The 25,805-nt window shown below is 35.7% G+C and overlaps 1 protein-coding gene across 3 annotated transcripts in view; it reads left to right on the top strand.

Annotated features, from left to right (window-relative positions):
- SWIP (strumpellin and WASH-interacting protein) overlaps positions 1–20,103 on the top strand; it is a 31,022-nt gene extending 10,919 nt beyond the window's left edge. Inside the window, exons 8-19 of one of the 3 annotated variants that reach the window (XR_011700590.1) lie at positions 82–180; positions 266–499; positions 5,395–5,727; positions 5,816–5,935; positions 6,203–6,368; positions 7,957–8,111; positions 8,195–8,374; positions 8,447–8,690; positions 9,413–9,630; positions 13,473–13,653; positions 18,121–18,249; positions 18,921–19,027. Coding sequence is in view for 2 of the 3 variants with exons in the window: in XM_071584099.1 (XP_071440200.1) it covers positions 82–180; positions 266–499; positions 5,395–5,727; positions 5,816–5,935; positions 6,203–6,368; positions 7,957–8,111; positions 8,195–8,374; positions 8,447–8,690; positions 9,413–9,630; positions 13,473–13,653; positions 18,056–18,249; positions 18,921–19,058 (2,262 nt within the window). In the remaining variant the exon portion in view is untranslated. Of the gene's footprint in view, positions 1–81; positions 181–265; positions 500–5,394; positions 5,728–5,815; positions 5,936–6,202; positions 6,369–7,956; positions 8,112–8,194; positions 8,375–8,446; positions 8,691–9,412; positions 9,631–13,472; positions 13,654–18,055; positions 18,250–18,920 lie in introns of those variants that run through there. The other 2 variants (XM_071584099.1, XM_071584100.1) reach the window with 2 other exon arrangements.
- The last annotated feature ends 5,702 nt before the right edge of the window (positions 20,104–25,805 follow it).

Genomic DNA, 25,805 nt, shown 5'->3' with positions numbered 1-25,805 from the left:
AGTGCAAAGTTTCTTTTGCCTTTTATGCCCTCATCATGAAGGAGTTCCACAGAGTTAAACCTGAAACTGTTATCTTTCCAGACTTGTTCTTGGATGATTCATATGGAGACAAATCTTCAGCAGCCTTCTGATCAGTGGAAGTTTGATGACCTGTACAACCGGTGCTGCTTGTTTCTTCAGGTACTACTAGTTTTTTTTCTAATTTCATTGTATCCTTTCTCTATAATAAATTAATACCAGTGTTTTTGTTTCAAATGTCATTCAGGGTCTGCAATATGCTAGTGGTATTAGTCGTCTTTTAAAAACTGTCACAAATCTTCACGTGTATACATCCAAACCAATGACTAAAACTGCTGTGTTGGCCATCTGCCGGCTCATTGAGCTCCTGAAAGGAATTCAACATATGTACCATCGCCATTGTATGAGTGTGGCTGAATCAGCGAACCACATTGTACAGCATTTGTCATATCAAGCTCTAAAAATTATATCAGCTGCCAAGGTAGGTGAGTTCTTGAGTATTGTACCTCTATGCAAGGATCTTTCATGTTAAAATGTTTTAAGGCAAAAATGATAAAGGCATTAATTAAATAAATTACTTGAAAATGTTCTCAATATTTTAAATTTTGCATCTGAACTGAAAGTCATAAAATATTGGTTATCATAGGTTAATTTATATATATTTAGATATCTGCAGAGATTTTAAAAATTTTAATGGGTGAGGTCAAATTTCTTTGCTTTTAGTAACAGTTTCCACTAGGTATTTGTAATATAATGACCCAGCTGGTTTATATGTTTATTATGAATTTATCAAGTATTTTCAAAAAACTTTCTAATAGATATTTAATTCACAGCTAATAGAGTAGTTACCAAAATATTATTTATTTTCTTAATTAAATAAGCGAAGAAATAATCTGAAATTGTTCCGTCCAAAAGCACAGCATGTAATTTTAGGAGTTGACTGAAAATTTTCAATGGTGGGAAAATATGACAGGTAACTGAAAAAAAATCAATAAGTGGCACCAAATAGACTTAACCCCTCAGCGCGGTTCTCAGACGTGATACGTCTCAGTTGGCTGGCCTTATCCACGGATGGATGTACGCCATAAGCTCTGCTCCCTCGTGCGCACCGCTCCCTCTAATTGAATTTTTTTCTTCGGTGCCATCAAATTTTTTTAATATCTTTAGTTGCACTTGGCCTCTTAGATAAAGAGTCTTCGTAATCGTTGTGTTTTGGCTGCATGAAAAGCAACTCTAAAAGGAAGATAAATCTATAAAGTCAGTCATACTGAGATAAGCAAGTTCCTTGCATTTACGCTTTGTCCTCGGGTTCGGTTCGTCTTTATTGCTTGATATGATCTATCTAATCTCTCTGGAACAATTCGTGTATCATTCTCTCTTTTTGTTTCGTCATAACAGTTGCAAGGGCAAAAAGCCTCACCACCATCCATCGTCTCAGTTGGTAGATTTATTTCTTGAGAAAGAGTAGTAAAAAAGCCTTGCATATTACCCCCATAATTGATTCAAAGAGGGATAACCTTTTTTTGAGTGAAGATGAAATAGAGAATTTAGTTGAACACCTGGGCGGAGGAAGAGAAGTGAGTATTGGATGTGATAGTGTAAGTGCAAATGAGGAAGTTTTAGTCGTGAGGTACTTTGTTGAAAAGATACAGCCAACCGGGAAGAAGTTCAGGCCTCAAAGAAGATTTCAGGTGTGCTTGGCACAAGGTAAAAGGAGGGATACAGTGTACTGGTGCCCTGACTAATGCCCACCTATATTTTGAGGATTCTTTCAAATTATATCTCACAAAACTGAACTTTTAGACTGGAGCTTCGAAACTTAAAGGCGAATGAAGAAGTGGAAATATAAAATCTAACATAAGTAAAAAATTTTACTAAATAAAATAAGCAATTTAACATTAGATACATTTTTTTTTCTTTTATAATTTATATTTAAAAAGATCTTAATTATTTTCAACAATGCTGCAAAAGGGAGGGATTTTAGAAAAATTAAATGTTGTGTTTGAGGTTGAAGCATTTAAATACCTATACCTGTTTGTGGGGTTAAATCTTCAGCACTCTGCTAAACTACAGCCTCCATATCCACCTACTGAATCCTCACCTTGGGAAAAAATGCTCCAGTTATGTAGATATAAAGCTTTAACAGTGAAATCCAACAGCAAAATGTGTAATACTAAGTGCTATAGTTTAATTTTTGTGTTGATGCAACTTCTCATTCCAAATTCTTTTTTAAAGGTATATTTTTAACAATTAATCTTAAGCCATCATACCTTAAATCATTCCAAGCATATTTCCACCCAGCAAATGGAGTATTTTGAAAATGTCAGCCATATTTTAACCTGTAAAACTCTGAATACATATTTATTGCCTCTGTAAGGCCATGACTTTTGCAACAGTAGGTATTGAATTAAGTTCACACCGGTTGTAAGAACAATGTTTGCAGAAAGTGATCTTTCAAATATTCTAAATTAAACTAAATGTATTTTACATTATATTTCCCAAGGCATGGAAATACGAGTCTGATCTTGAGAGCATATGCATATTACATCTATACTCATCACTCTGCAAGCTGCCCAGAAGATGTATGACAAGGAATGTTAGGTCACCAGGCTAAACATCCACCTAGCTTAGGTCGCCCCTCCGAAAAGCCTTTTGAGGAAAATCGAGGTTGCTGCCCATGCTAGGTAGACATGTTGGCAACATAATGTATCTCATATAGTCATCTCTTCTGTAAAAACATGTCAAGTCACCCCCTTTACTTACCACCAGTGTGCAATCGGTTATTTTCTTATTGAGCTGGTAAATTTCTGGGAAATAACTTTTAACACATTGTCCATGATACCTGGGTTTTTATGCAATGGTAGCCCAGTACTAGTAGGAGTAGATTTAGGGGAGGCGTCCAACAGCTGAGGTCATTTGTGCCATTGAGGATGGATGGGAATGGAGAAAGGGTGGAGGGAAACCTGGCATCAGCATAAGCCTACTCTTAACGAAATGCACCAAGGGGTCTGCAGTTTAACGTCCCCTCAGATAGATGGCGCACTCAATTAAAGTACTCTCCATAAAGCATCTCAAGTAGGGATCGGGATACCACTGGAAAAGATCTGTCCCCTCCAGGATTCGAACCTGGGGCCTCAGAGTGTGAAACCTGTACCTCGGTGTAAGTTAATGTGGTAGTGATAAGAATGTTTCCTTGGTTTAATATTTATGTCCTTATCACCGAATCAGCTGAGAAGAATTAGACGACATTATTAACCATTGTTGTTCTCGTATACAATGGATATATTTTTTCCTAGTGAATACTAATAGTTTTTGGTCTTCTAAGTCTAAGAGGTTTCATTTATTTGGTTTGTAGTTAATTTAATTGAAAAAGTTATAGGTCAAATGAATGAGATGAAGATGATTTAATGATGCACAAAGTGTGGGTATTATGTGCAAGTACATGTCCTTCTATTCAATAACAATTAATAATAACCAGTATCCAATGCATATGATTTCGGAGCCCTTGATCCCATAAGTTTTCAGCATTTCAAAACAGATGCATGTGTCTGCATAAAAGTAAAGGCTGGCCTGAAGGTCAACGCTTGGTATTAAGCCAAGTGACAAGCAACTTTCAACTTTAGGGGCACCAACTGGCCTTTATTTATTGAGCAAAGGACTTAGAGAAGTCTAAAGAAAATTAGAATTGATGTACAACAATTCTATTGAAATCGGTTATACTTGGATTTTGTACTTGTTCTTTTAAACAATTACTTGGAACTGAATAAAAGAATATATCATGGAAGGTCTCTTAAGGGGGGGCCATGTCCCCCTTGGCCCCTTGGTTGGCCAATATGTTACTGCTGGTACCCAGTATTGCTCTCTCTGCCTTTTGCATCACATGAACTGCTTACTCATAAAATTATATTTCTGGGAGGTTGGATGCCTACTTCTGGGTCAATCAGGAAGGAAACTTAGTTCTAATTATGGTTTTGTGGGACTAACTCGGCAACTATTAAAGAACCCCAAAAAGCATACCTATGGTATTGGCAAATGAAAAATGGAGAAAATTGTGGCTTCTGGCTACTAGAAGGACTTAATGGCCAGAAAGCTTCTTATTTTTTTAAAACTTCTGTCTCTGGATGACCAATAAAGTTGGCACATATGCAACCAGTATTCCAATTTCAGTTAATTTTAACATGGTTCTATTTCCCAAAATTTTGAATGATTTACTTTGAAATCGATAATAATAAAGATAGCTCACATTCAGAAATGCTGAAGTGAATTTGAAAAGGTATCAATGGAAATGAATATGAACAAGTCTGCAGGATAGATGACATTTCTGCAGAACTAGTAAAGGTTTAGGAATAAATTAAATAGACTTTTTGGGGCTTATTCCATGGGCTTCACCTCATTTACAAGGGAGGAAAATGGCCATAAAATATCGTTAAATCAGTAGTAACGCCCATCCCAAAAATTAATAGATAGCAGTTTGAGAGAATGATTTATTTATTTAGAATTAATCCTAAAACAGCACTTGTTGGCCTTTGTATTGGTGTTTTTTTAACAATGATATGCATAACAATGCACACAATTACAAACAACCAAGCCATAGGTGGAAGAAGTCCACGTATGCAGGAATTGAACTCGCAAGCTCTGGGTTGAAGGATGTTACCCCACTGCCGTAAGGCCATAAGTTTGATTTTGCATGCATTAAATGTAATATGTTTGATCAAAAAGTAACAGGAAAAGATTAACCAGGGAAGGATCAGTTAGTGTTTAGGAAAGTTTGGGATACACAATTCTTTAAAAGTTTTCATGGGTCTGGGAGAATAATCTAGGCAAGTATTATGGTCATGCTGTGAAGTACTGGCTAAGTACACCCTAAACTATATCCGAGCCACTGTAAGAAGCATGACAACTAAGATGAGTTCGCACCGCCATACTTTCTGCTCTGAGTAATACAAATGCAACTATATGAAATAGAATGATTATGTCATAAGACTTGCCTGAGGAGTTCATGAGTATTCGTTTCATGTTTACTTCCACACCAGGTGGTAAGAAAGTAGTGACCTGGTTGTATGTAAGCTGCAATTTGCTTGTATGCATAAGTACTTCTTCTAAATTTACTCAATAGATATTATGAATTATTTCTCACCCAATGGTAGCTAACTATAGAAATTTCCTGATATTGCCTACCTCCAAAGTATAAGGCTGCCCTGTTAGCTAGGACATCATTAATGTAGCTTCCTGAGAAATTTAATGTGAAAGATTTTTGTAGGACTAGTTTCTACTTAGGTGATGTAATATGGTACTAATTTAGTGCATGCAATGATGTGATTACTTAAGTTTTTGACCATTTGTTTTGAATGGCTTCTTACCTGTTTTTCTCTCCAGAAAAATATTATCCAAGATAAAAGATACAGTGAAAAAAGACTGGATATTCTTTCATCGTTACTGCTTGCTGAAAGTGCCCTCAATGGTCCAGGCACAAAAGAAAGAAGATTGGTGATGCACCTTGCCTTGTCTACAGCAAATCAGATGAAAACATTTAAAGAAGAAGAAATTAACATGCTGAACTCAATTCTATTTCGGCTAGATTCCATTTGTGATCTTCAAGATAAACTTACTCTTGCTTGTGATTGTTCTTTTTTGTATTGGCATAGAGTTATTCTCCCTGTATACTTAGCAAATATTTATGAAAGTCATGCAGATTTTCATCGTGTGTCAGTAAGTTTCATTTGAAAGCTCTAGTTTATGAATATTAACTCTATGAAATATTCTCCAGTTTTGAACTTTTTTATTTTCTATGTTGCAGTACATATGCTGTGCCCTTCAAGATTGTATCTTGGCAATGAAATCTGTGAGGCATTTACCCTATCCAGGTGATTTGAAAATCACTCTAGAAAGTGATGTCTATAAGCTACTTGAGTCTAAGGTAAGAATGTTTTTTTTGCTATTTTAGTTTGTTACAATTGCATTTTGTGGCTAAATACTTCCACAATAATATGCTAATTTTATATATTTTCCAGCATACTGCAGTCTGATGTGACTTAATTCTTCCGTAATGATAGAAACCTATTTGCAATCTTCCGTTGATGATATTTATTCAGGCTAGTTTCAAATGAAACTAGTCTGTATAAATTAATAATAGTGAAAAATTGCAAATGTATTTTCATCATTTATATCTGTTCATAATTTTCAGATATTGATACCATTTTGCAATGACATTGAAACTGACCTGCGTTTGCATGTCCATTCTCACCTTCAACTGGATGATAGAAATCCATTTAGAGTGGGAATCAACAATTTTGTACCAATGTTGAGACTTAGGCCCTTGAGATTCTTTGAAAGATACATCAGTATTAAAGGTATGTCATGTATTGAGTCCCTTGAGTTTCATGTATATTCAGTCTGAATATATGTAAAAAGTGTGCAGCATATGGCCATCAATATTTGCCTAGATCACAGTAGTTTCAAAGATGTTTTTGAGACAGTAATGTAGCCAAAAATAATGACATAGGCCTGTCAAAATGTGATGTCATTGCTGTTATCTATTTACACTGTAAAAATCTGGGAATTGGAGTTTTGAGCTGAACAATAATATAATAGTAATATTTTCATCCTTTTTTTTTAAATTGCAACTTGTTGACATTCCATTTAATGTAACCAATAAAGTAAGTCAATGAAGTTGTGCAGATATGAGGGCGATGTGAAAAGTAAGGTCTCCTTTTTTTTCATGAAAAATCAAATTTATTCTCAACTCTGTGTACATCTTTGGAAAGGTTGAGCACTTGGCTATTTTTCTACATATTCGCCTTGACGATCAATCACTTTTTGCATCCTTGTCAGCGACTTTTTAATACAGGCATCGTACCTTTCTCCTGCCGCATCACGAAGCCAACTGACAACTGCTTCTCCAAAATAAATTCATCACCATTTAGTGGAAGTGTTTGGGGAGAAGTTTATGGACATAAAAAACATGCCGAAATAGTGCTGGGAGTTTTTTGATGGCCGGGAAAACGTCCACGATCAGCAGTGGTCAGGGCGGCCGAGTTTGCTGGAATCAACGGTGGCTCCAATTGACGAGATGGTGCACAATAACCGGAGGATTACCCTTCATGAGATGAAGGAAGGCCTTAATGAAGAGAGTGGCTACTTCTCTGTGCAGAATATTGTGTCGGAGGTCCTCGGCTACAACAAAGTGTCTCACCATAGGAGTGTGTTTGCATCATGACAATGCATGTCCACGTGTGTATCATCAAATGACCACCTGCTCAATGAATTCCACAGGGATATCAACCACCCTCCTTACAGCCCGGACGTTGCCCCCAGCGACGACCACTTGTTTCCCCGCTCTCAAAAAATACCATGGAGGACAGAAATTTAAGTCAGGCGAGGAAGTGCAAGAAGCAGTCGTCAGTTGGCTTTGTGATGTGGCGGGAGAAAGGTTCGATGCTGGTATTAAAAAGCTGGTTACAAGGTTGCAAAAAGTGACTGATCGTCAAGGCAATTACGTAGAAAAATAGCTAAATGCTCAGCCTTTCCTACAATGTAGACAAAGTTGAGAATAAATTTAATTTTTCTTGAAAAAAAAATAGGAGACCTTACTTTTCGAATCGCCCTCGTATGTTCATGGTGAGAACTTAGTTGCTATCGCACAACTCAAAACTCCAGATTGTTATTGTCATCATTGCCAACACTTGTGCAATGTTTCTTCTTTTTATACCAGCTCAAAATGTAAATGCATTCTTGCAAATGTACATGCATATGAAATAAATAAATTGATATTTTACTGTTATTAATCCCTTACCTCTTATGGTTGATTGCATCTTTCTGCAGGTAAAAAGCATTGTCATGAAGTAACTACTAATGTAATGTTTGACAAATTTTAAGCCATTTTATTAGAAATACTTTTTTTATACACTAATAGCTGTATTTTGTATTCTTTTGTTTCAGGTTATGTAGAGCACTATTTAAACCAAATGTTTTATAATCTAACAACAGTGGCTTTGCATGATTGGAAAACATACGGAAAGATGAGAAGTTTAGCAAAGCATAAATTTGATTTGACAACTGTTGATGATTATTTACCCAGCCAAACTCTAGATCAGGTTACATTATTATATTATCTAAAATTTACGGCATTAACATAATAGAATATTTTAAGCTTATAATTATTTCATTATCATTACAGGGTTTGGACGTTTTGGAAATCATGAGGAACATTCATATTTTTGTGTCAAAATATCTTTACAACTTGAATAATCAATTTTTTATTGAAAAATCAAGTAATAACAAGCACCTAAACACAATAAACATTAGGCACATTGCAAACTCCATAAGAACTCATGGAACTGGCATCATGAATACCACTGTAGGTAATTATTATCTTTTTATTTACCCTAAAGGTTGAATTTATGGTTTTTGATGGAATATTTTGTTTCAGGTGAATTTCACGTATCAATTCCTAAGGAAGAAATTTTTTATCTTTTCGCAATTCATGTATGATGAACACATCAAATCCAGACTAATAAAAGACCTTCGCTTTTTCCGGGAGAATAGAACTCAGTTAGACCAGAAGTTCTCATATGAGCGGGCTGAGAAATTTAACAGAGGAATACGAAAGCTTGGTATCACTGAAGATGGACTGAGCTACCTGGATCAGTTCAGAAATCTGATCACCCACATAGGTAAACTAATTATAAATGTGTATAGGCATTAAATTTTAATTAGACTTGTATTATTTAAGTGAAAATGCTGAACGTTAATATGAACTGGATATTTTGTGTCTTTAATTTTGTGGCAATTGAAGACAAACTAGGAGTTGATGTTTGTTTTGTATTAGTGGAGCCAGTGCAGCATTATCCACATTGAGCAATAGTATGATAAATCACAATGCATATTTTTTCTGTGATGAGTTTCTATTTTATTTATGATATCTGAGTGATTAGTATATTTTTTTATATTGCAATATCTTAATGTTGTTCCTCTATCCCAGAGTTGCTTAGGAATAATTTCCTCTTGTCTGTGTTTTGATGCACTTTCAGAATTGATGATGAATTCATAACCTAATTTCATCAGTTCTTTCCTTGCAATTACCATCCTTCTCTGGCTTAATTTTTGTAGTAAAGCCTGAAATTGTCCAAGACAATAATCAAGTTCAATCAATCTTTGGGGCATTTAAAGCTGAATTATTACTACTCCATACTTCCTAGGAAAAATGTAGTACCAATTGTCTGTGGTAACTGGAAAGCTGTAATTATTACATGTTATCTTTAGATGTGTTTTAATACTTGTGAAAATGCATGATAAAGTATAATTAAAATTGGTCTGAGGTAACATTTCTCTTCATTATTTAGATGCCTCAATATTTCTGTATAAATATGTTTAAATTTATATTTTTGTGTTTCAGGTAATGCAATGGGCTATATTAGAATGATCCGGTCAGGAGGGTTACATTGTTGTTCTAATGCTATATGTTTCATTCCTGATCTTGATGACATTGTGAATTTTGAGGAATTGTGTGTGGAAGAAGGGCTGTCTACTAGTTGTATAAATTCAGCTTCATGTTTGGATCAAACTATTTCAAACTGGACAAAAAATTTTGCAGAGGGGACAGAATACTTCAAGGTATTTTTTAGTTTCATTCTCCATTTTATTTACTCTCCTATGAATACCTTTAAGATATGAGTGCACTTGTAAATTTTACTTGTTTGTACATGATGCAAATGTGTTTGGAGTTGGAGAAAAATTAAATGTTGGCTGTTTTTAGCATATTAATATAAAAAACATTTCTGTATGGAAAATTTCATATTGGAACTAAAGTTTCAATTTTGATTGGCATAGGAGATTAAATGACATAGGGGATCTGTTCAAATCTTTTAATCTTGTAAATAATTATGGCTAAGAGATTGGTAAGTATCGTAGGTTTTGCCTGCCTGGAGCCATTGCCTGAACACAAATGTTGATTGTAAATCACTTTGAAATTCCAAGTATATTGCAGTTGTTAAAAAAATCATATTTTGAGAATACATTGGTAGAATTGTTGAGCAGCTACCCTGCTATTAACTACCACTGTTTACTACTCATCCATTGCCACTTAAGAATTCATCTGTACTGTTCTCTGTTTGGGGTTGGGATGGTGTGGTGGTTGATTTACTGGCTTCTCAACCCAAGGGCCTGGGTCCAATTCCTGGAGGTCACAGGTTTTTGACTATGGTATCTGTTGGATTGGTCATTACCACACTTTGAACCCCTTGGCATATTTTATTTAGAGCAAGCTAATGCTGATACCTGGTTTCTCTCCACCCTTCCACCTAAATATCCTACTCCTAACAAATGACCCACGTATGCCTAATGACACAAATCACCTTGAGTAATCACATTAATGAGGGAGGAATTTGGCCAGCAGATTCTGTCATGTCAATGTTGGTTCCCATCCCAAATTAGGAAAGACAGTCAGGATATGTGAGGATTACGGATCAAGTAGTTTGATTTTTCATGCAGCTTGTGGTTTTTCAGGATCATCAGTAAAAGGAAGAGAGCAGGGTAAATGATTACTGATGTTAAAGAGGTTTAAGGATAATTAAATGCTTCCATTTAAATATACTCATCATTTTGCCTGTACGACAGGATCTGCTTTTATTTCCTGAAAAATTAAGATGATTCAATGGACATAACATGATACAGTGGAAGTCCTCAACTCAATGCTCATTGATAAATAAACTGTTTGGATGGCGCAAAGAAATGTAATATAAAACCTCCTGGAAATTATCTTACATAGATAATAGTATTGATAAGCCTCAGCATGGTCATGCTATTTCTATTTAGCCTGCCTTGGAGAGGAAATGCATGAATTATTGTATGTGATACCTTCCATGAAGAAGGGATAGGGTGATTTACAGGGCTTCTGAACCTGAATAAATATCAAGTGTAAGTAATACTCAGTAAGTAATAGGGAGTGTCTTTATGTTTGCATTCTATGTTATAAAATTTTTTATGAATGATACCTCTGCTGATTGAAGGGGCCAGCAACACTTCATTGTAGTTAAGTTTTGCAATGATCATATTAATGATTTGCAACTGTTTTTTATTAATTTTTTGGGAAAGTCCATGGGATTAATATACATTTTAATAATACTGGACCTTTCATTATTAATATTTCTCTTAAGTTAGTTATACGGTGTATGTTCTACTCGGTTGACGAATATCTCAACAATATGTCCAACCAGTAAGTTCATACTGGTAGTTTCTAGCAATGGTCATGGTCCGATTCATGTTGGTGATCAATGATTTTTCTGAATTGACATTTCATATGCATGTTACAGCCAATGTTCATAGGTTTGTGCCAAATATTATGTTACTGTGAGAACCATTTCTTTTTTATTGTATCTTAATTGAGCCTGTGTCTTAGCTCCTTTTTGACGTGCCTTATATCATGTATGCATACGCTCCCCACCTGGTATTTTTGTATTGTGATCTCTGGGCAAATACAAAGTAGTAGTAATAATAATACTGAATTAATAGAAGGGTAATCCGAAAATTAAGTCCTCAAACGTTCTTATAAATAGGAAGAAACTTTTTTTCAATAAATGATACATTTAAAAGCTTGAACAATCTTTCCACCTAATCACCATTTTTTAGGCACTGGGGCCATTTTTCAAAGGAGAAGGCTTATGCCCTTGCCCAACATTCCTCTTCTCTGATTCTGAATCACTGATCTGAGTTGTTTAAGTGCCTCACAATATCTGTCAGCATTTATTTTTCGTGGTCCCACAAGCCATGAAATCAACCCTCAATTCCCCATTTTGATCATGAAATGCAGTTGCCATGATTTGGCCGCTAGACTGTTTAAATGTTTGCATCTTGGCTGAAGGGGAATGCCACCGCTCACGTGATTGCTGTTTGATCTCGGGCGTGAAGTGGAGCAACCAAGTTTTGTCACCCGTAACAAACGATGATGATGTGAAAAATGAGGTTGGTGTCCTCAACATCATGGTGGCAAGCTGATATTACATTGGTATATAACAACTGCCCCAGCACTTACAAAAATGCATTGACCAACAGGTCAATTATGTAGAAAAATAGAGGAATATTCAAGCCATAAAATGTTTAAATTATTGAAAATAAACGTTTCTTTCTACTTCTAAAAAAATTGGAGACTTTACTTTTGGCAATACACTCATAAAAACTCACTCTGGCAGATATGTGCATGGTCATGTGTGCATAGATTAAATTTTCTGTGGTGCATTTGTTTGTAAAGTGCAAGAGAAAGTAACCAAGTTGGGAAATAAAATTATTGAAATAAATGGTTAACAATAATATGTTTAAATGAATATATCCCAAATATATGGAAGGTCAACAATTAATCAACAAAAGATGCATGAGCACGAGGCTGGAAAGTTCTCCAGCATCTTGCTGGAAAACTGTCCAGTAAGTAAAACATAAGTTGTATCAAACTTCTTATAGTCATTGTTATCCCAAACTTGTGATGAACAGGCAGAATATTCTGTGCAAATTACTTCCATATTGCAATTAATTGTGAGCAATGGTTGGCCAGAATGATTTGAGGTAAAAAAATTAGTGCAAATCACTTCCATGTCACGGTTTTCATTGTGAGCAGTGGTTGGTCGGAGGGGTTTAAGGCATGCTGTGATTTTAAGTATAGTCTTCCATCAGTTATTAAAAATGACAGCAACAACATGTATATAATATGGATGAAAATGGACTTTTTTCAATCCCTGACCCTGAAGATGGAGCAGGGTGGTGCTCTGTATACTGGCTCTACCTTTAACTTTTACTCTACCAACAACAATTCCTCTAACAAAGGCAATTCCTCAATTATCCTTGAATCAACCCAAGTCTATAAATGCCCCTTTACTTTCCATGAACTCCACCTTGTTGATTGTCAGAACTCTGTTAATAAGGTCCAAGATGAGGCAACCCTAGGACCTTAAAATTAGGCACTAGAGATAATTAGCAAAAGAATGTTTGTCTGTATTTTTGTGTCAGGGCTAATGCATTAAAAGAGATTCTAACTGTAATTGGGTAGTCACTTTGTATAAGGTATATTAAAAACATTGATTGACTAGGTTTGGAAATGAGAAGTTTCATATTTGCTCAGTAACCACTGTAATTCTTGAATTAGGTATCTATCTCCCTATGAAAGACCACCTCTTTCAGCAAACATATTTTGACTCGGCTGTCAGTTGTTACTTAATAGATATATCACTGTTGTAGTGTATTAATTGATTTTTAACTTTTTAGGTTCCATTGATTTGTTATCAATGGCATAATTTGTGTACAGGTATTTATGCCGTGTACATTTTATAACCCTCTGGAAAAATTTATCTGATTTTTCATTGACTTTATGTTTTTATGGCCATTTTAAAGTTAAGGAATTGGTGACAAATTTTTGAGGAACTTGTGGAAGAAATTGGTTTTTTCATAAAATAATCATTTCATGTTTATAGCTGTTGGTGAATGTGTTCACACCTGTGATTCGAGATCCTAAAAACATGCATCTAAGAAACTTCCATGTGATTATTCCTGCTCTGACCATCAATTTTGTGGAACATTCTATTACTTGCAAAGAGAAAATGAGCAAGAAGAATAAAGTCGGAGCATCTTTCACAGATGATGGATTTGCTATGGGTAACTAATAATTCATTAATTTTGTCATTTTTATGTATACTAAACGCTTCCAAAATGGCATGCCTGAAAATGAAATGAAATACGTTAGGCAAGTTTGAAAAAATTAAAAGGAAGCATTCCATGTCAGTTTCATTTCAATTAATTACATTTTCCCCATTTCTACTCCCATTTTGACTTCATTGTACGGACTGACGTATATTAGTGCAGTGCATGAGATACCTAAAATTCACCCATAGATATAAGGCATGAAACAAAGTACTTTTGGAGAGAAATTTGGAGTGTGAAAGATAATAATGTGGGATAAACAATGTTCTGTCCTAATTTTTAAGCAACTTAGCCTATTATTTCAGTTTGTGCAAAAGCATAGCGGTAGACATGGGGCGTCTTAAGAGGGATAACTCTGTTCCTCTTCAAATTTGTTTTGTCAACAGCATACGCAAAATAAGTGGATTCATAGAGTGGAAGGGATTAAAGAGAATTTAGCTCTCTCGTGAACAAAGATTTTTCAAGGCAAGGCTATGAACTTATTTAAAGTTGTGAAACAATTGTTGAATGCTTTGATGTGGAATGTGGCTTTGTTTGGCTTAGAAATTTGGTCACTGAGACAAAGATGGTAAGCAGAGACTACAGAGTTTTCATATCTGGGTGTGGAGTGATGGAAAATGAAATGAATGGAAATAAATGCAATGAAGATTAGGTAGTAAGACAGTGAAGGAGAGAGGTTTATGGCTGCGTAGGTTTTCGTGGCGGTGGGTTGAAGGATTCTGCATTGTCGGGTTTCACTGCGTCGTTGTTTGATGCTGACAACAGTTTTGCCGAAGTTGCATTCGGCGTCTTCAGGTCGAAGATGAGGGACTCGGAATTTTGCCACCCTTATATAGGTGGTCCCGTCTAGTGGCTGCTCACTGATTGGTCCGTTCCCGGAGAACTTTCTTCCACTCATTGTGGAGATGGTAGCCTTCATCTCTGTTAATGTTCTCCAGGTTTTTTGCGATCTCAATTGCTTCTCTAATTAATCGCGGGTAGTATCTACTCTCCTTTGCTATTATGTTTGCTTTTTGGAATAAGATCTCGTGACCGGGTTCACTCCATTGGTGTTCTGAAATGGCCGACAGGTGAAACTGCTTATTTGTTGTTGCCCGGAGGTGTTCCTTCATCCGAACTTTCATTGAGGAGCATGTTTCCCTGATGTAGGCTTTCCCACATGAACAGGGTACTTGGTAGACCCCTTCGTATAGGTCTTTCGGAATTTCGTCCTTCGGTCTAGGGCGAGCGTCCGCTATTTTCTTGGTGCAGTTAAATCTTGTCACCACATCACGTTTTTTCAGGACTCTGGCTATCTTCTCGGATGTTCCGGATGCTTAGGGGATAGAAGCATATGTGTTTGGGTCCGGTTCCGTCTGCTTGATGGACTAGTCCCAATCCCGTCTTCGCCTTTCTTCCCTGGCGGTCCTTTTAAACACCATATCGTTCCGATAGCCGTTTTGCTGTAATGCTTTCAGGAGATGTTTCTTTTCCGTTGGCAAAGAATCTGCATCAGAAATTTCATAGGCTCGGTGAACTAGTGTGTCCACCAAAGAAGTCTTGTGGAGCGGGTGGTGGTGAGAGGCTGCGTTAAGATTGCGGTCAGTGTGCGTCTTCTTCCTGTAGACAGCACGTCCCAGCTTCCCAGCACTCCTCCTCGTGACTAACACGTCCAGGAAAGGTAGTTTGTGTCCTTTTCTACTTCCATTGTAAATTTGATGGAGTGATGTTGTGAGTTGAGGAACTCGAGGAATTTCTGAAGTTCTGCTGCGCCGTGCTGCCAGATGACGAAAGTATCATCCACATATCTTAACCACATCCTAGGTTTTTTTCTCGTACTGGTTAAGAGCCTTCTCTTCAAAATACTCCATGAACAGGTTAGCTACTACCGCAGACAGCGGCGAACCCATGGCTGCTCCCTCTGCCTGCTCGTAGAATTCTCCATTCCACAAAAAGTAAGCATTCTTGAGGCAATGCTCCACCAGTGTGGGGAAGTCTTCCGGGATGCCGTTTGAGGTAAGGTGCCCGATGATCTCCACCGAATCCTTTATCGGGATGTTGATGAAAAGTGAGACATCATCAAAGCTCACCAATAATTCATTGCTGGGATCTTATTCCAAAAAGCAAACGTAATAGCAAAGGAGAGTAGATACTACCCACGATTAATTAGAGAAGCAATTGAGATCGCAAAAAACCCGGAGAACATTAACAGAGATGAAGGCTACCATCTCCACAGCGCGTGGAAGAGAGTTCTCTGGAAATGGACCAATCAGCGTGCAGCCACTAGACGGGACCACCTATATAAGGGTGGCAAAAATCCGAGTCCCTCATCTTCGACCTGAAGACGCCGAATGCCACTTTGGTGAAACTGTTGTCAGAGCATCAAACAACGACGCGGTGAAACCCGATAATGCAGATCCTTCAAGGAGAGAGGTTGTTGTGATAAATTCAAAGAAGATAGGAAAACGGGATGCGTTTTGGATGGCAATGGAATTTAGAATGCCATGATGGAGGAAAATAACTAAACACAAATGATGATATTAGGGGGCAAAAAACCAAACATTTGCTCTCTGAATAGAACTCTCTTTGTGTATTGAAATCCCATGCTCAAGTGGAATGAGTCAATGAGAAAGGATATGTGACCATGAAGTTTTTTTAAAAGAGATATCACAAAGAAGAGGAATATTTTTGGAATGTAATGAATCATTTCATTTATGAAGTTTTACTCTCAAAAAAAAGTAAGTCCTCCTCAATTAGTTTCATAGCAAGAAGAAACTAATTTTTGTCTTTAGTTTTGTCAGACAGCCCTGTGTGAACACTAAATTTTTGGTCCTGAAAATTTTACATGGATTACCTGAATCTGATTATAATGGCAGATCTGTAGACGCTTGCTGAATTGAGAAATTCCATGATGTGTTGATTGTTACTACTCTGTATTTTTTGTACTACCTTTTTAAATATAAGTCTTTTACAATGGTGCAATTTTCAAGTTGTGGATTCCATTTTCTGATAATGCTCTCCTAGCTCACCTATGAAGGCTAATTTTCAGCATAAAAACACATTTTGGTAAAATATACTTTTCACCACTTAGTGTTAGAGATTTAAAGGAGAGCATCAAAACATTTTCTCTCTAACTGCTAATTTTTCAGTATAGCTTGCTTTGTTGCAGGATTTCTTTTTAAGCATAATTTTCAATATGAATGTATTTTTAAACCACAAAATATATTTTTCATAAGTATAATGCAAGCATTCAAAGCATCAAAATATTGCTAGGCTTCTGAAAATACAAATTTTTGAAACCTTAACACTTAACATGTGCCTTAATTATAAAAGTCATCGTGTAAGGTATGTTATGTTGAGAAATTAAAATCTTTATATTGAAGCAAGGGATAAAATAAAAATAGATAATACACTGAAACAGAATTTGATCAACATCATGTACTTGCAATTTATGTAGTGATTTCTGGTTGCATACGTCTTATGTGTGTCACTGTTCACAAAATATATTAATAATTCTTGTTTCTTCTTCTTTAAATCATAAGCTGTGGAGTTGCCAATTCTGTATTTTTCACAAATTCTTTTCATTTAAGTACCCATTTCCAGCCACTCAACCTTTTCCAGTGGTGATATCATTTATCTGACGTTGTTTTTGCCACTCATTATAAAGTTTTAAATATTAGAAGTTTGATACCATATTACACATATCAGCGAAGAAAGCAGTCTTGCAACAACTTGTCTTCAGTATCAATACGCCATATTGAAATGCAAATACAATTGCGAGGTATTAAGCATTTTTATGATTTTTTATCATAAGTGTTTAGTTTTTTAAAATTATGAATTTACAAATGAAGGGTTTTCGAAGTTGTAATGCATGAATAAAATATTTTATTCTCAATATTTTAAATAATTTTCTTGAAGCAAATGCCATTTAGGTAGTTTACAATACTAAGCGACTGCAATAAATGGAATATGTTCTGTGATTTTTACTCTCTAAGTAATAATGTCAGTGGTTAAATGTTAAATAATTATGTTAGGCTCAGAAAAATGTTGATCACCAGAAGTTTATCCTGTATATAAGTCATATCTCAAATAATGTTACTCTTTATTTGCTATGAAAACACTAACTCCGTTCATAGAAAATTAAATTTAGGAAAAAAATGAGAAGGGTGTTTTGAAAGTCATGATTTGAAATTAAAGCAATTCGTGGCTGTAGAAAATGTCATCCCAAAGAGCTGTTGAAAAGCTCAAATGCTCTTTTAAGATCAAAAAGACTTTTCCTTCTGTATATGTATATGGATTATTTTTATTGCATGCTAAGGAAAATATTATGCAGCACTCCTATGGAATATTTTGTCACTTATTATATTTTCCATTTCAGGGGTTGCATATATACTCAAGCTGATTGACTTGAACTCAGAATTCGATTCTTTGCACTGGTTTCAGTCAGTGAGGGAGAAGTATTTAAAGGATAAGGCTGCACTCTCTAAGCAGAAAGATTCATCTTCAAAAGATGATGAGAAACTGCAACAGACAATGACATTGACTGCTAAAAGACTGGATTTATATCAGCAGGTAGACTTAGGCAATTTCATCATACTCAAAGTCAAATTTCACGTTTCTATGTACAGTAGCATTTGGGTAATGTGTGTTTAATGGAGAGAACTTGGAAAACCATTAAATGTTTATGGGACTTTATCATACCAATTCCTTTAAAAAGTTTGCAAATTTAATTCTTCTTTAATAATTTTTTATGCATTTTGGACATATTTTACAAAGCTTCAATAATTGATTCAAGTAAGTTATGTTAGATTTACTGCCACGCCAGTCTTATTCTCATATTCATTTCTTTAGAGTATCAAGCATTTTGAGCCCTCAATTCTAGATATCCTGTTTTCTTTCAAATTGGTTTATCATTGTTATATATTTTAATTATTTATTTGTGACACTTTGTTGAATTGGACGCATATTTGATGTTGCCTCTATACATTTCATGTTTTTAATGAAGATTTTTTCCCATTAGCTAACTTGATTAGATTTATCTCTGTAAAATAACCTAGGCACATGTACTTATTTTAATTCCAAGTATGCATTAAAGAATGAAAGAGTTGTCCATTCAATTTGTATTTGAGGGTTCACTGTTTTTATAAGTTACTGATTCCTGGAAATAGATGCATATTTTTAGCGTGCAACTTGTGATTTCATTAGCTATAGCATGAAGTATTTTATTATCTTATTTCTTGCAGGAATTTGATTTGCTGTATTATAGTTTAAGCAGTGCAAGAATCTTTTTCCAGCGGGAGAAAAATAGTGTTGCTCTTAACGAAAAAATGGGTGACTCAAAGAGCAGTAGTGAACTCTCAACTAGGAATGTGCCTAAATGATGTGTGGCCACCGGAGGAATTTTAGCTCTGGGACTCCAGGACACAATCATTGAAGCCATGATGAATATATATAATAGAAGAGAATATAGATTTCTGAAGTTGCTATTTTTTCACAAGTGATAGAATTTGTTATGAATAGGTGCTAAAATGTCTTCGAGTGCTGCTGTGTTCATATTTTAACAATGCAGAATATCATGTTATTTCATGTAAATAGATGCATTGACAAGAAAGTGTTAATGTTTTTCTTGGTCAGGAAATTAAAGTACTGTATTTTCCCATAAATAAGTTGAAAAATGGAAGCCCAATTTTTATTAATCATTATTATTGAGTGAATTTGGTAAATTTGAATGTGTAATTGAATTTGTTACCAATTTGTGTCATTGTTTTTAATTGCATTGCATTATCATTTGGAATAATCTATGATAATGGCATTAGGTTATATATCCTTTTTTACTTGTCATTATCAATGCAGTGAACTGTATGTTTGCCCGACTCCTTGTGGGATAAAAAGGCAAATGAGTAAAAACAATGTATGCTCTAAAATAAGAGTATTTTGATTATTGGGAAAGTATCCAGCACCTTGGTATGTAAGCTGTGAAATGTTCCATCATGCACAGCCAGCTTGTAAACCAGAATTGGTAAGAAAGAAATTATTTAATAGATTCAATGTTGTTTAATGGGATATTAGGTCAAAAGTTATCTCAACAGAATAAAGTTGGTGAAAAAGTGCCTCTTTCATACTGGGAATATAACAGTTCTTATTGTTAGTTATTTTCAAGCTGTGTGTTTAAGATTGACTCCACCAGAAGGGTGAAGCCACCCGGGATGCCTACATATTATGGATGAATATGTTGACTTTGTGGGTTAAAGTCTGCACAGGACATGAAATGAAGTCAATAAATTAATAAATTTTCAGTTATCAGCACTTCTAGCTGTCAAAAAAATGTTGAATATCTCTGAAGGTCAAATAGAATTTTTCATGCAATAGTTAGGTCATTTTTTATGGTGTTTATGTGAAAATTTCCATGGTCACAAAAATACATTATGTAGTACTTATGCTGCATTTAATAAAATCTGACTGAAACTCAATAATAATTACCTGGCTGAGTAAATTGCTTTAAAAATATATGCAGTTTAATTTAGTCTGCTACCATCTGTCAAATAATGTGGTTAGAAACTAATTCCATGTCCAAAAAAATATGATACAATCAGTTGCCTATTGAATGTAAGCGGCGTTTAGATGTTTTCCCCCTTGACTTTACTGCTAAAAGAATCATTCTACTATTGCATAAATGGTTGAAATTATGACCTAGAGGCATATGCTTTCTAAAGCTGAAGGAGAAAATGAGATCATTCCACTTGTCTTGAAGGGTCAAATTATATGTTTGACCGGACACTTTTTTTGGCTGCAAGAGAGATGGTTTCCATGCATGAGGAAACCTAGGGCTTGTTTCTGTGAGCCACGAGTAAATTTGAATTTCATCAAAATATAATTGAAAACCACATTCCATTATGTTGACAAGCGGATAATGGTAACAAAATGGGTAGAAAATGCTGCTACTTATTAATAAGTTCCAATTTATTTCTTGGTGATGCCTTTGATACCACACGATAAAATAAAATGCATTTTTGCCTTGGTACCAGAAATATGGCAGCACAGGAAAAGTAACTATATGGTCCACTACCCTGATACATGAATTTCTTGCCCTGTGTAGCTTAGTATTAGGTGGTCAATGCCATCATTTGTTATACAGGTTGATAACTGTGGTTGGTGATAAGTTTTCTGAGAGATACATCTATGTAAGTTAACTACCAATGTTTATAAAGTGATCTTTAGCTATGGGGAAATAGGCCCTCTCTTTGCATCAATACTTATCCCGCTGTTTTATATTTTTAGCACTTCTCTGCATCTTAAAACCGCTATGCAAATATATATGAGAGATATCTTATTTTTGTGACTTAAAGATACAAGGTCTGGATTTTTCTCTTGCAGTTTTCTACTTCTGATGAAAAAACAGAATATGACATAATGGTGACAGCAAATTAGCCTGAAGATCATTTCAAAATTTGATTAAATACTCCATTTATTAGCCAAAACTAATTGTAATGAACAAATGCACATCACATAAAGAAATACTTCTACCAAATGATGAAATATGGGAAAAAAAGTGTTTAAAATTGGCTCACATTGATGAGTAGTAAGATATTTGGGTAAATTCTTACTTTCAGGCAGTAAACTTAAGGTTTTGACAGATATGAACAGCTGTGCATACTAATAAATCAGGAAAAAGAAATCAAGGTTTCACTTTGTGATGTGTTTGTCTATGTACAAGGTTTGTATAAGAAGTATCGATAACAGTTTTTCCTAGCATGTGCATAACGTGTTGAATTCAGACCATTGGTTAAGTGTGCACATGATTGCATATCATATTGGCATTGATAACATTACAGTGCACACCATTATCACTGTAAATTTGGCTACGTGAAAGATCTGTGCTGAACTCGTCCCAAAGGATTTGATGGACCACCATGAATAGAGTCTAGTGTCTGCTTGCAAATACCTTCTGTAATGGCATCGTGATGATTTCTTAACCCCTTTATAGTGCCGGCTTGGCAGCAGTAGACTATTTTCTATTCCTAAAAGTGAAATCCTCCCTCAAAGGACATCATCATGGGACCCTAAGTGCCATCAAAGAAACTTGCACGCATACCCTTAAGGCCCTTCCGAAATCCACCTAACAGAGATCCTTCGAGTCGTAGAAAAGCCACTGGCACAAGTGTATCGATGCTCAAGGGATGTACTTTGAATATTGAGGCATTGTAGCCATATCTGAAATATACTACTTTTCCCGATACTTTTTATATAAACCATGTACGCACACATTATTATTATTATTACTTTTTATTTGCCCAGAGATCACAATACAAAAATACCAGGTGGGTGAAGTATGTACATGATATAAGGCACGTCAAAAAGGAGCTAAGACACAGACTCAATTAAGATACATAAAAGAAATGATGCTCATTGATCACAAACATGAATCAGACCATTACCATTGCTAGAAACTAAAAGTATGAACTTACTGGTCGGGAATATTGTTGAGATATTCATCAACCGAGTAAAACCTATTGCGCTGTAGATATCTTTTTTATTTATGCCTGAATGCAGCAGTTCCCTTTGTATCCTTGATACTTTTGGGTAGTTTGTTAAATAATCTGATGCCCATTTCATTGGGTCCTAATTTCAATGCTTTAGTTCTTATATTCCCATAATGGAAGTCATTCCTTCCTCTGGTGTAGTGATGATGATAGGCAGAGTTAAGAGAATAGTTGCCGATGTTATTTTTTATATATAGAATTAAAAACATAATGTAGATGCATGGGAGTGGTAGCAAATTTAATTCACGGAAAATAGGCCTTGATGGAGCATTGTGAGGTTTCCCGGTGATGATTCTAATAGCTTTCTTTTGCATTTTAAAGATGGTTTGAGAAATAGCAGCTGATCCCCATAATATTATACTGTAGGTTATATTTGAATAAATTTCCCCATAGTACAAATTGAGTAGTACAGTTTTACTTGTAGTTTCATACAGGCGTCTTAATAAGTAGCAAGTTGAACTGAGCTTGTGTTGAAGGGCTTTTACATGAGTATTCCAAGAAATATTTGCACATAGAGAAATACCTAGAAATTCGCATTCTGTCACACGCTCAATTGATAGGTCATTGATTTTTACCAGCAGATCATCTGACACGTTCTTATTGTGTGTAAAGTATACTATTTTACTTTTATTTACATTTAAGCCTAGAAGGTTGTCTGTACACCACTTGTTTATTGCAAGTGTGACAGACTTAGATTTTTCCAGAAGGCTGGGATATGTTTGTGTTGTTTTTTTACATTAGTGTCGTCAGCGTACAACACTGGTATTATTCCATCATTATTTGGTAAGCGGTTAGGTAGGTCATTGATGTAAATCAGAAAGAGGAGTGGCCCAAGGGTTGAGCCTTGTGGAACACCTTTGTTAACTTGGTATGCTTCGGATGAATATTTTGACCCATCAACTGATAACACTACTTTCTGAGTGCGATTATGAATATAGGACTTCATCCAGTTTAAAGGAATTCCTCTAATTCCTATTCTATTGAGTTTAATTAGTAGTCTATTGTGGTTTACATTATCAAAAGCCTTTGACAAGTCAAAAAACATTCCAAGAGTTTTGCATTTAGCATCTAATGAATTAAGTATGCTGTCGATTGCCTGACATATGGCAGTTGTGGTAGACCTTTCAGATCTACATCCATGCTGAGAATTTGAAAGTAGGAAGTTTTTTTCGAGATAAGGTGCTATTTACATATACATGGCTTTTTCAAATATTTCAGCAAATGTATTTTGGACGGCTATTGGTCTGTAGTTATTCAAATCATTTACACAGCCATGGTTTTTATAAATGGGCACTACTTTTGATTCTTTTAATTGGGATGGGAAAATCCCATGTATCAAAGATTCATTAATTAAAAATAAAAGGGGTGCTTTTATGGCTTCAAAACAATGATGAACAACTTTACCAGGAATTTTATATGGGCCAGTACTGGATTTGTTTCTGAGTGAGGAGACAATAGTTTTTAGATTGGTTTAAGAACAGGGCTTGGCAAGCATTGACGATGGTGCATTTGCAAAAAGCACATTGGCTGGAGAAGTAGTTAGGCAAGGAGCTGATACGTAGTATTTGTTAAATTTATTAGCTAGAGATGAATAGCTAATGGCAGTGTTATTTTCAGGGTTACAAAGTTTTGGGAGAGTAAGTTGTGGATTTTTCTTACCTCTACAGTCATTAATTATTTCCCATGCAGTTTTGGAATTATTATTGGAATTAAGTAACTTATTATCATTATAGGTTCTTTTCGTGGTAGAAATCAGTTACGGTAATACTTTTGAAATTACTTATAGAGTAACCTTTGTTCATGATTATTTGAACTTTTACTGGAGATAGCAAGTTTTTTAAGGATAGTTGAGTAGTAACGGATCTCATCAGTTAGCCATGGCTTACATTTTGTTCTATGAAATATTTTATGATGTGTTACTGGGAAACACAATTCAAAATTGTGTTTGAAAATTGAATAAAAGTAATTGAAACCTTCGTCTACTGACTTAAGGTCATAGACATTGTTCCAGTTTTGGGACTGTAGAAGGAGCAGAAAATGCTGCATATTTCCATGAGTGAGAGACCACCTTGGGTAAGTTTTATCATTTGGACTATCCATTGGTTGGTTAGTATCGATACTTATTTTCACCATGCAATGGTCTGTTATACCTAGGTCACTAACAGTTGTAACTACTTTTACATGGTTAAGGTTGGTCACAGCGTAATCAATTAGGGTGGCAGATGTGGGAGTGACTCTGGTAGGATTATTGTTAAAACATTCCATGCCGTAAGTTTTGAACAGATTCAACAATTTGGATCTGTGAGGGGAGTCAACTAAGAGATTACAGTTGAGATCGCCGTTCAGCACGAGTATCCGGTTGCTTGCATATAAGGAGCAAAAGAGTTGGTCCAGTTTTTTAATGAATGAATGAAAATCACCAGTTGGTGATCTGTAGATGGAGATGAGCACGAGCAATCCCACTGGAGTTTCATGGAAACACACTGCACATTCAAAAGTTTTTTCTTCCTTCACAGGCACGTCAGCTGAGTTAATAGTCCCCTTTATTCTACTATGCACAAATCTGGCCACACCTCCATTTTTATACGTGGCCCGGCAGAATGACGACACTAGGGAGTAATTTGAGAGTGAAATAACCATTAGTTCTTCATATTTTAACCAATGCTCAGTAATACACAAAATGTCTGGTTCACACTCATTTATAGCCACTTCCAGCAGGTTTACTTTGTTCCTAAGGCACTGAATATTAACTTGTGCGATTGTTAAAGGCTGCCTAACTTTGACTAACCCTTTGCAGAGGTCAGGCGGGCCTTCAGAAAAAAAACCTACTGACACAAACATGTTTCGGCCTAAAGTCGGGACTTTCCACGACATCTTTTAAGTCTTCACCAACAGATACACGAAAAGAGGTATAGGTGCCTCTAGATACCTTTAGCTGCTCGATCTCGAAGCACTTGCCAGGTATTTTACTTGATACATACTTTTTAACTGCTTTGATTGATGTGTTTTCTTTCATTGCTGTATGTGTAAGAGGAGGAAGAGATGGGTGGGAGAGATTTGGAAAGCAGGTGGGAGATGGATGGGCTTTAAAAATAGAACATGTTTTGCATTTAGGTTTGCGGCTGGGCATGGGAGTGGCTTTGGGATGGGGTAGGGATTTAATAAATGGATTGCTTGACTTGAGGATTTCTGATTGTTTGAAAGTATCAGAGGGACATTTGTGAAAACAGTTGGTAGTGAAATTATGGTTCTTGAGGACGGGGTAAAGGTTTCTTAGGATGGATCTTAGAGACTCCATGCCAGGGAAGTAGGTGGTACAAATTGAAAGGGGGTGTGGTGAGGAAGGTTAGAGAGTGTATGGAGTTTTTTGTTCAGGAGAGGATATCCTCCTCAAATCTAACCAATTCCTCCCTCCAACAAAGTGATAATGGACACCCCAGATTAAGCCCTTTCCCTAACCCAACTCCATGCACCACTCACACCCAAGTGGTGAGACTCGTGGAGGTGGCACACAAGTCTCTTGTTCATCAAATCTACTCCTATTTTTTGCCATGCATTCATTGATTCTACCCAATTGTTTCTATCAAA

The sequence above is a fragment of the Hetaerina americana genome, unplaced genomic scaffold (genome assembly GCF_022747635.1).
Source record: "Hetaerina americana unplaced genomic scaffold, ioHetAmer1.1.p SCAF_16, whole genome shotgun sequence".
In the NCBI taxonomy this organism is placed as follows: Eukaryota; Metazoa; Arthropoda; class Insecta; order Odonata; family Calopterygidae; genus Hetaerina; species Hetaerina americana.
This window is presented reverse-complemented; position numbering and strand designations above follow the sequence as displayed.